At 33.9% G+C, this 11,387-nt stretch overlaps 1 protein-coding gene across 1 annotated transcript; it reads left to right on the forward strand.

Moving 5' to 3' along the window:
• The first annotated feature begins 477 nt into the window (after positions 1-477).
• Positions 478-11,006, forward strand: LOC148609017 (neuronal acetylcholine receptor subunit beta-3-like). The gene is made up of 3 exons (XM_088541202.1): positions 478-1,401; positions 1,663-1,807; positions 10,807-11,006. Exons 1-3 carry the CDS (start codon positions 478-480, stop codon positions 11,004-11,006), a joined length of 1,269 nt encoding a protein of 422 aa, XP_088397328.1.
• The last annotated feature ends 381 nt before the right edge of the window (positions 11,007-11,387 follow it).

Genomic DNA, 11,387 nt, shown 5'->3' on the forward strand with positions numbered 1-11,387 from the left:
GATTGAAAAAAGTATATATCTCAATGTAAAACAATAAATTGTTGACATCATGAATTTCTAAGTGTTTAAGATATTAAATTTAATAAATTTTGTTGGTAGATTATTACCGGATTATACTCTAATTCCAATGTATCGGGTGTACCCTTCCAGAGCACTCCGCTTTTTTTGGGGGGGTGGGGTGGGGGGGGGGGTCATATTGTTAGTGCTTTACGTTTTACTTTAAAGTCATGTTTTGGGATATTGACGTATTTGAATCATCCCAATTCTTTCGAGTCTGTATTTTTTGCCGACTATTTTAGTCATTCTTTCACAATTCTTTTTTTTCTTTACTGTTTTATGTAAGAAAATATGATGCGATACTTCTCAACGATAGTGTGCTATTTTTTTCTGAGACAATTATAATTTATATTTTGTTTTTAGATTTAAATGTTTATAGTGAGCGAATGGTGTTTCAACAATGAGAGCATAATAATTATAATGTACCTCATGCTTCTACGGCTGACTTTAATGTCTTTCTGGGTATTAGTAAATAGTAAGTCGAGTGACGATGTCAAAAGTTTACTAAGTACTCTGTTTAATGGTCATGATGTAGATGTGCGACCACAGCTGGACCAATCAGAAACCACTAAGATATACTTGGAAGTAGGGATACTAGCCATTAATGACCTCGACGAAGTATCACAGGCATTTTCTATGACAGCCTTTTTAGATTTTACATGGTATGATGAAATTATAACGTGGTCTCCGGACAAATACAACGGGGTCATACAAATATCAGTCACTCAAAACAAAATCTGGAAACCATATTTTGTCGTTGAAAATGGATTATTGGAAGAATTTGAAAAGTTTGGGAGTGAGTTCGCAAAAGTCATCATATTAAATGACGGATATGTAAGGTGGACGCCGATTCAAATGTTCAAAACAAAGTGTAATATTAATGTCAAATACTTTCCGTTTGATCAACAGACTTGTAACATCATCGTAACTAATTGGAACGCACCAGTAGATGAAATTGATATAGTAGTCGAAAGAAAAGTTATATCATTTGTCGACAATGATATATACGGTGAATGGACATTGGTAGGGGCAAAGGCAAAGTTGGATGTAAAATACGATGATACGGTATTGATAACTTTCACGTTGAGGCGTAATTCTGATTATTATCTTATAGGCGTTATTTTCCCACTCATTCTTATGAATATATTAAAATTCTGCACTTTTATCATACCAGCAGACAGTGGAGAAAAAGTAAGTTACAGTATTAGTGTTTTCCTTTCCTATACGGTCTTTCTTACGGTTGTTGGAGAAGAACTTCCTAAAATCTCCGGATCAATTTTAGCATTATATCTTCTGTTTGAGACAACAATGTCAAGTTTTGTTGTTCTGTGTGCCTGTTTTCTGGTACAAATTCAATCGAATGACAAGTCACTAGCCAGAAAAATACTGTTTAAGTTCTCATCTGAAACATCAATGAAGAAGACCCTGCAGAAACTTGAACTGGTTTTACTCGGAAACACATTCATTGTTTCTGTTGCAGTGTTCATTACTGTCATGTTAATTCTTATTCAAATTGTGTGAAATAATATATCTTCAGTAGACCATTTGATATATACACATAATCTCTTATAGGATTACATACCTTGTATATGTAATTATCTTAAGAGCAGCTCTTACTCAAAACCAGCCCATACCATTACACCACCAGCCCATACCATTACACCACCACCCCCTACCATTACACCACCAGCCCATACCATTACACCACCAGCCCATACCATTACACCACCACCCCCAAATCGACTATACAGTAAGGTCAATTCTGATAATTTGGTCTCATTTTGTTGAAATAAAGCTGTTTTCAGGCAGTCCGCAAAAAAATTGTAAATGTTTTGTCATAAAAAAATACATATTTTTCTAATCCTTGGTGTATGGAGGTTCAAGTAATTTATAAATAATTTATCAGAATTGGCCTAACCCAATAATACTACCTTAGAGAGGTGAAGCAATGGATATACAAGCGTATACAGATGTTATTCTGACGCATGCGTGCATTTTTACATCGATATGGCGGTGGTGGAGTAATGGTATGGGCTGGATTCACTCACTTTGGCCGCACAGAACTGAAAATTGTCGGAAGCCGCCTTAAAATATGTTTCTGAGAAAACTAAAATAAATAATAATAATTAAACTTGGGTATCGTTTTTGTGGCTGGTATTTATCAGATTTTGGTGCAGGGAGACATACAATAAGACACACACCAGATTGAACTGCGAGCGCATTTGATCTTATAAGAACTCACGTTCTGACCTAAATCTAATAAAAATATGGTCGGATGAATATATGTGTATCTTTCAATACTTTCATGGGAATATCATCGTGAATGGATGGTACATTGTAACCTACAGCCTTTAAAAAAACACCCCCCCCCCCAAAAAAAAAAAAAAAAAAAAAAATCAAACAAGAGGCTCCCAGGAGCCTGAATCGCTCAACTGGTTGAATTTTGCCTTTCAGGGGCAATAAATTAAACAAGAAGTTGTTCAACAATATTGACTCAATAAAACCTTGATAGGACTTATAATAATGATCATTTCAGTAAATGAAAGTCTAAATATATCATAGTTTTCTAGACATTGGCTGAAAACTGTAAAAAAAAAATTCCCTGTCAAGGACAATAACTCTTATAAGAAGGCGTCTGACAAATTTTATGCCTGAAGACTTTTGCAGTCCTAAAAATAAGGACCATTTCAGCTATTGAAAGATTTTGGATAAACCTACCGGTTTTGAAGATATATGCGAAAAAATACTGTCTGAACCCTATGTTCTATTTTAGTAACGGTGCCATGTTTTTCAACGGATCAAAAATCCCCACTTTAATTCTACACAGGATACCCCAAGGAACACTTATACCGAGTTTTGTTTCAATTGGTAAAAAAGTGTCAGAGGAGAAGATTTTTGAAAGAAATAACATTTAAAATAGAGATTTTTGAAAGAAATAACATTTAAAATAGCAAAAAAAAAAAACAAAAACAAAAAACATCGAAAAAGGACAATAACTCCAACGCGGCTGAACAGATTAAAATGAAAATATGACCCCAGATAAATCTCATCATGCTAAACACTTTTATTTAGTCAGAATTTGGCTAAACTTAACCGTTTTTGAGATATATGCGAAAAACTATTGTCTGACCCCTATGCTGTATTTTTAGTAACGATGGCCATGTTTTTCGATGGAACAAAAATCCCCACATTATTGCTATGCAGGATAGCCCAAGAAACATTCCTACTAAGTTTGGTTCCAATTGGTCAAGTAGTTTCAGAGGAGAAGAGTTTTGAAAAATTGTTAACGACGACGGACACCAAGTGATGGCAATAGCTCACGTGGCCTTCGGCCAGGTGAGCTAAAAATATAATAAAAACAAACAAGTAAACATCCATAAAAAGCATACACCTGTGAACTCCCACAGTTATGATATATACTGAGATTATGCTTGAAAAATTGCCTAGGCAAGGGTTAAGAACTTTTAAATACATGCAAAACGTGCGCCTTGCTGCTACGAGAGGGTGGCATTGATTAGGTTCCATACGTTGAGCAATATATTGTTATAGAGCTGTGTTGTTACATGTATCAACTCTCCAAGGATCGGTGAACAACGCCAGTCACCAGTTTCTTTTTTTTTTATCTTGCAAACATATACATGTATATACGATGTCTAATAATTACCAGAAAAGTGTTCAACATTTCGCAGTCGGTAAAAGAAGGAAGAATACAAACTAAACATGCTGATGGAATAATATTCACCAAAATGCCACTTCTTGGTCTCACATTTTCTTCAAACTGCACCCATAAAACATGTAATAATGGACATTCAAAATATAAATTAACCAAAGTTTCGTTTGTTAAAAACAATAACCGCACAGTCCCGTTTCTTAAAGTTTGCATTTTGATAATAAACTGTTTGGGTACAAATTCATAGATCATTTTGTTCTGAAATGATTGCAGTCTAGTGTTAAGTATTGTTTTGAAAGGAATCTGATGATAAACATCTCAATTTTTATTTCTGAGATTTAATCTCTTACCCATTTTGCCTGTGATTTTGAAGGAAATACAAAACCTTTCTTCAACAGAATGTCTCACAACTTTATGGTTGACACTTATAAGTAATATATGTTTGTTGACTATAGTGTCAAATCTGTTAACTTGATTAACCATGTTCGTGGAATAGCACATATCAAGCTATTTTAGTACAAAATACAAGTTATATCATATGTTACTTCAAACTCTTGCAAAGAGAGATAATTTCCGCCTTCCTCAACAAAATAATTAATAAAAAGATAGCTGGTACAGCAAAGCGAGAGAATCGCACTGATCTATCACCTAACGTTATGTCAAAACAGTTGGGCTGAAATATCTCTAGGACTGCAGTCGGATCTTCTTTTATAGATGCCAAAATATTTATAACCCCAAAAGGACTAAATTTATCTGAATGGACTTTTATTGCACCTCTAGTCTAATACAAAAAATTTGTCTTGGCGAAATGCAAGTCACCAGTTATTGGTAGTTCATGATAACACGGAAACTTGTGCCCACAGCATACAAAAGGGCAAATTTCAAATACCACAAACGTTTTTTTTTCTGTTCCTTTCGTACTTGTTGGATCTTCAAAAGTTGCACAATTGATTAATCTGTTGAAATTAAGATATTTTCGAGCGTTGAACTTGACATCCCAAAAAATGAAACTTAGACTTCCGATAAAATTAAATAATTTCATATCCGTTAAAAATGTGACCTTGCACCAGCTTTAGTCAATAATTTGTCAATTAAATTTTCCTATGTGGAATATTATATCAACTGTTGCAGTCTAAAAAAATAATGATTATATCATTTGTTACTTAGGACGCTTACCCTATCGGTGCGCCCGATCCATGTTGGAGTCCGAGTTGCTCATCTATTTTTGTTACTTTGTATGTGTTATTTTGGTTATTTTATTTTATATTTTGTGTGTGCCTGTTTTCCATGTCTGGTCTTTGTCCCTGGATAACATTTTTTTGATTTCCGCTAGAATCTTGGTTCCCTAGATTACCCCTTAAATTCCTTGCCAGGTTGCTGTTCCTGTCGAATGTTCTATAGGAGACTGATGGACACGACGTGTGACATTCAGAAACCTAGCTACAAGGTTGGAAGCCGTGAAGGAGAACATAAAAGTTGTTTTTATATCAGTATAATGGATGTTCTTTGTGGGCACGATCTGATTCTTTTTATTAAAATAGCGCAAGTGGACAAAATAGAGGATTCGGAGTTTATTCCAAGGAAAAGTTCGCACAGACCCTCTGGCCACAATTCTAGATGGAAAATGACATTTTTCAAGATTTTATATATTATGTCCTGTCGTTTTAGTTGTACATATGTGGGTTCATCTTTTACGGAACAAGAGAATAAATTTCAATTTGGATAACAAGTCCTTTGTTTGTGTAATGAATATAAAAAGTCATCGAAGTCACCAAGGGTTATGTCTCTTGTTAGAAGCTTATTTTATCATCCCTTACAATCAATATAATATTAAAAACAGAGCATATCCCTGTTAAGCTAAATGAAATTGCTGACTCTTTGTCTCGCGCTTATTGGCAGAAACTTGCAGTATAGTAGATAAAGAAATGTCTGTTAGCACAAGGAAATTTTACAAAAAGGCAGTAGAGTCTCTAACATATTTCCCAACAAACTAGATGACATATGGCTAGTAAATTGTTTTGACATATTGAACTTTTTCTCAATGCCAGTTTCCCGCATCAACCGTCACGACATACATGTCTGCAATAAGTTATTCCTATTATGATATAAATGGGCAACATGACAATGGTAATACATTCATTATAAAGAAATTGCTGCAGGGCTCAGACAAAAATACCCGCAAAAACCAGATGCTGGCATCCCCAAATCAAATCAATTTATTGCGGAATCAATACACGCTCTGTCATTCGATATATCAATCATCACTCGATCTCGTTGTCTATAATTAACATGTTTCGCTCTACTGTGTGTGTGGTGGGGGGGGACCTCGACCTATAGTAGGTTTAGCAATCCCTAGGCATGTGTTCGACCATGCCAATGCTTTATCCTTTTGTGAAATGGATGGACATTATACACCACATTTATTTAGAACTGGTGGCGCCACTGAAGCTAAGCACTTCGGTTTCGACGACGGGACAATAATGAAATGGGTCCGTTGGTCATTAGACGCTTATTTAAAATGCATTCGCTAAAATCCTTGAATCTGATAAACGCATAATTTGTATATTATGGATTTTAGGCTCATCTGTGGTTAACTGTTTCTCCGTTTGCGTATAGGGAGAATAATTTATAATCTTCAATTGTTTAATGGTCAAGCAAACGTTTATTAAGTCTCACACGGTGGTCAACAGCTTTATCTAAGGGATTCAGGTCGTTAAATTTCATGGATGTGTCAAAAGGGGATGAGGTAGAATCAATTGAATATACTCAAAACAGATTGTTTGAAAGAGCTTCCTTATCCGTCTTTCATGATAATCCAACTTGGATTAACTGACCATTGGTACTACGAAAGTAATGAATTGTTTACAAAATCTGTTAATCGCATTAAATTTCTTATAAATTATATAATGATTCTGAGGAGAGAGTTAGTATACTGGACTTACATGTACAAAAATATATCTGTCAAACTTACAAGAGACTATTGGAATTGGAAGCCATGAAAGTATTTCACTGACGTTGGTGGTAACAGCCTTGGATATTATTGAGCATATACTTAATTTGAACTGTTAAATACCAGTACACATAAAACTCAGACACTTGCCAATGGTGAAGTGATTCATGGTGAAGAAAAATTCACCAAACAAACGGTGCTTTTTCAGTCTACATATGCAATACTTTCACATAACAATAATCATTACTGCATTCAGATTTGTACGTTTCAGAAATTCATACATTTACCTCCCACCAAAACCAACTAAATGAAACCAAAGGAAACCAAATGAAAGAATAATCAAGGGAACCAAGGTTATAGCGGCAATCAAAAGAATGTAATCCAGGGACAAAGACCGGACATGGAAAACAGCCATAGACAACAAAGAGCATAAGGTAACTAAAATCATACATACAAAATAACAAAATCAAATGAGCAACTCGGACTCCACTAAAAAGTGGGAGCATGGACCAGGTGCACCGGTAGGGTAAGATCGAATTATTATTTACTTTCTATTGTATAATGTATAGAAATAATCGTCCTATTTCGCTTATAAGCTGTTTAGGAAAGGTAATGGAAAGAGTGGTGTACAACCACGTATATCATCACCTAATAGTTTACTTTATCCTTACAATTGGGGTTCTTACCTAAACAATCAACAGTGCATCAACTAATTGAACTATATAATAGTATTTTGAATTCTCTTGAAAATAAAGAAATTCGCTGCTTCGCATTTTGTGATATCTCAAAAGCTTTTGATAGAGTTTGGCATAAAGGTTTGATATATAAACTCAAATCGTACGAAATTAAAGGAAATCTCATAGGTTGGTTTAAGGATTATCTTACTGATAGAAAACAGAAAGTTGTGCTTAAAAACAGTTGCTCATCTCTTCTACCAATCCAAGCAGGGTCAGTCCTGGGTCCCTTACTATTTTTGATTTACATAAATGATATTGGAGAACGACTCCAATCCTTAACCCGCCTTTTTGCTGATGATACATCTTTGGGTTACTCTAGTAGTAGCACTGCAAATATCAAAACAGTAATAGGAAAGGATTTGGAGGAACTTGCAGACTGGTCGAATAAGTGGTTCATGAACTTTAACCCAGATAAAACCGAAATAATGATTTTCTCAAACTTTAAAACACCAGATGACCTATCCTTTTCACTAAATGATAATATTATACCGATAACGCACAGTCACAGACATCATGAAATAACTTTTTCACAAGATGGTAAATGGAATAACCAAATAGATTCTATTATGAAAAGTGTTAATAGGCATTTACACATTTTAAGAAAGTTAAAATATAAGCTCAATAGGGATACTCTTTCCAAACTCTATACAGTATACATCCGCCCGCGTTTTGAATATGGTTGTGAAGTTGGGGATAACTATGGTGTACTAAATGCATAAAAACTTGAAAAACTACAACTTGAGGCTGCTAGAATCGTTACAGGGTTACCGATATTTACAAAAAACAGAAATTTTATACTCTGAAACAGGCTGGGAGCCACTATCCGAAAGAAGAAAGCAAAGAAAATTGCATTTATTTTACAACATTGTCAATAATAAAGCACCCAACTATCTCAATAACCTTGTACCCCCGATGTTCAAAGTTTAACTTCGTATCCCTTGAGAAACGGCAAGGATTTATTACAGCCATTCTGTAGGCTGTCATCAACATCTGAATTTTCATTCCTTCTGTTATTGAAGCATAGAACAAACTCGACCCATCCGTTCGCGATCTACGCTCTCTTTCAAAATTCAAGGCAGCACTAAAAGATAAATCCATAAAAATAACTACACCTTCATATTATTCTTATAGCCCACGAAAACTTAACATAATACTCTGCAACTCCGTTGCTCGGCTTCGTTTCTAAATAGAGATCTTGCTAAAACTAACATAGTGTCTAGCCAAGCATGTAATTGTGGTGCTAAAAATGAGGATGTTAATCATTTCTTCTTTGTCCTTTCTACAATGATATCCGAAACGACTTCATTCATAAACTGAATTGGCTACCCATAGAAATAGAAAGTAGTATTCTCTTAAGTGGGCATGAAGATCTTACAAACGAAATGAATGTATCAACTGTAGAAGAAGTTCTAACATTTATCAAGAAATCGAAACGTTTCCTCGTTGTTTAAAATATTTGGAAGCGTCGAGTCCACACGCAAACTATATGTATTTGCTAAACTTTTGTTTTGTTATTTTATTTACTCAATTGATATGTATTGAGTTGTTTTCTTCTTCTTTTTTTTTTCCTTGTGCACATCATTACTGTATATCCTTGTAGAATGCTCTGTGTAATATTGTAAGAAATGTAATTCATGGGAGAAGACTTCATAAGTTTGACTAAGATGTGTTCTATCCCATTTGTTCTAGTTGAGTAAATAAAATTGTTTTAAACTAAACTGATCATTAAACAAGGTCATGAACTTTAAACCACGCCCCTTATAACCGAATGAATTAATCCTGTTTGATAAAGGCGTGTGTATTGGAATAAATTAATATCAATTTTTCAGTTTTGCCACAATATTAAATTGTACGAAATGTAACTAATACCAGAATATATTATATTGTAACAAGAACTTTTCGTTTGTTTACACATACATGTACATGTAACATGAACCACTTCGTGGTTTATTCAGCATCAATCGAACCAAAGTTCTTTATACAAGGTAATATATCCATCCATTCTTTTATTCATATTCATATAACAAAAAATTCACAGTTTAAAGTAGACTAGATATGGCAAGATGATAAATGAAACATGTCGGTATCATCAAAGTGTGGGTAAACTTGAATTTTTTTGGGCTTGTCTTCTGTTTTTCATTGTTGTGTTAAGATATAGTTCTTCTTTATCACAAGAAAGGCCGGTTACTGAATTGGACTATTGTAGCCTTTTCTGTTACCTCATGTACAATGTACCAGTGAAGCAGGGCTAGGCTTGCCACATATAAATCGGCGGTCTTACTTTTTTCATCTTGCCGTATTGTAACATAGTCGCTGCGAAACTGTTGATGATATAATCATTCAGTGCACGTTGTGGTGCACATTTTCCAGAAACCAGATGACCATTCTTAATTAGCCTTTGCTGTGAATCTACAATGAATTAATGGACAATAAGTGCATAGATGCATAAACAATTCACTCTCTATCTTTTCTACCTCTTTCTATTTATTATAAGTTAATCAAAGACATTTGAAATCTATACGACCCGCTTTACAGTTTTTAAGTTAATTAGTTATATATAAAACAAAGACAATTGAGTTCCCATAAGATTAGGGTAGAAAGTAGAGTAATGTAGAGTGTAGTTAAGAGTTTGTTATAGAAAGACCATTTCTAGTCTTAGTTAAGTATAAATTTACCGAACACTTAGATGTAGCTGTCACCTCTCTATTCTATTTGATATGTTTGATATGATTTAACAAAACATTGAACTCTTATTAACTGTTTAAATCTATGAGTTATGCAACACTATAGTTTTTATGGTACCGTGACTAGGATTTTAAAAATTTACATAATGTGATGGAAGTGATCACCGGAGGAACATGAAACAGCTTATCCAGGAAGCACTTAGATAAGTGACTTTAGTAGACTTTTATTTGCTACAAAAGACTAACTAAATGATCGGGGTTGGTTTTCATGATTTGGCAAATGATGTTTCTGGGTTGAGTAATTCAATAGATGCCCAGAGTGACGCTCAATTGATTCCGTCGTATGATGGTGATCCAACAAAATTTAAAGACTGGATTAAAAATATAGAGAAACATGCAATTGTGTGTAACCTACCACTTGAAAAGGTTAAACTGGTTGCATTTCAAACCAGTACAGGTTATGTTAGTTCCTTCCTTAAAAGAGTTATTATTAATAATGAAGATATCACATGACCTGCATTAAAAGCTGAATTAGATACAAAATTTCCAGAAATTAATGATAGTCATTACGCTTTTCAACAACTTTCGGAAGTTAAACAAAAAGCTGATGGAACTGTTCAAATGTTTGGTGAATTATTATTAAATCTTGCTGAAGAAGCTTGTATAGTCAACCAGGTGAAATTCAAATTTATAGACATCAACTTGTAGGTTTCTTCATTGATGGTTTAAAACATGATTACATGAAATTAAAAGTAATGCGTCATAATCCAAGAAATTTAGAAGCAGCTTTGGATATTGCTATTGAAGAACAAAATTTAAGGAAAAGATTTGAACTTAGAAATAAAAACAGTAAATTTGAAGAACATTGTTTCGATGCTATGGAAATTATTGAAGAAAAAATGCTTTAAACAAAAAAATACAAATGATAGGAAAGCTTATCAAAGTTTTAGAAATATAAAGAAAAATGTAGTATGCTGGAAATGTAAACTGATAGGACACATTAAGAAATTTTGTAAGAATGAAAAGGTTAAGAATACAAATTTAAATGAATTACAAAATATAATATTTCAGTGTGGGAAATCATTTTTCCCCAACTTGCCATACTGGCTAGTGGAATATTGATCTTTTTTTTGTACTATCGTCTGTTTTCTCTAGGATTTGACTATCTTCTGCCTTTCTTTTTCTTTCTTCAACTATCTTTTCGTTTGTTTCTAAATTTATCAAAAACTTTTCCATTTTCGATTATTTCCTCCAGTTGAAGTTTTTACAAGTACTTAAGTATCAGTCCA

The sequence above is a fragment of the Perna viridis genome, chromosome 8 (genome assembly GCF_037379345.1).
Source record: "Perna viridis isolate PV_CMFRI_1.1 ecotype Kerala chromosome 8, ASM3737934v1, whole genome shotgun sequence".
Classification (NCBI taxonomy): Eukaryota; Metazoa; Mollusca; class Bivalvia; order Mytilida; family Mytilidae; genus Perna; species Perna viridis.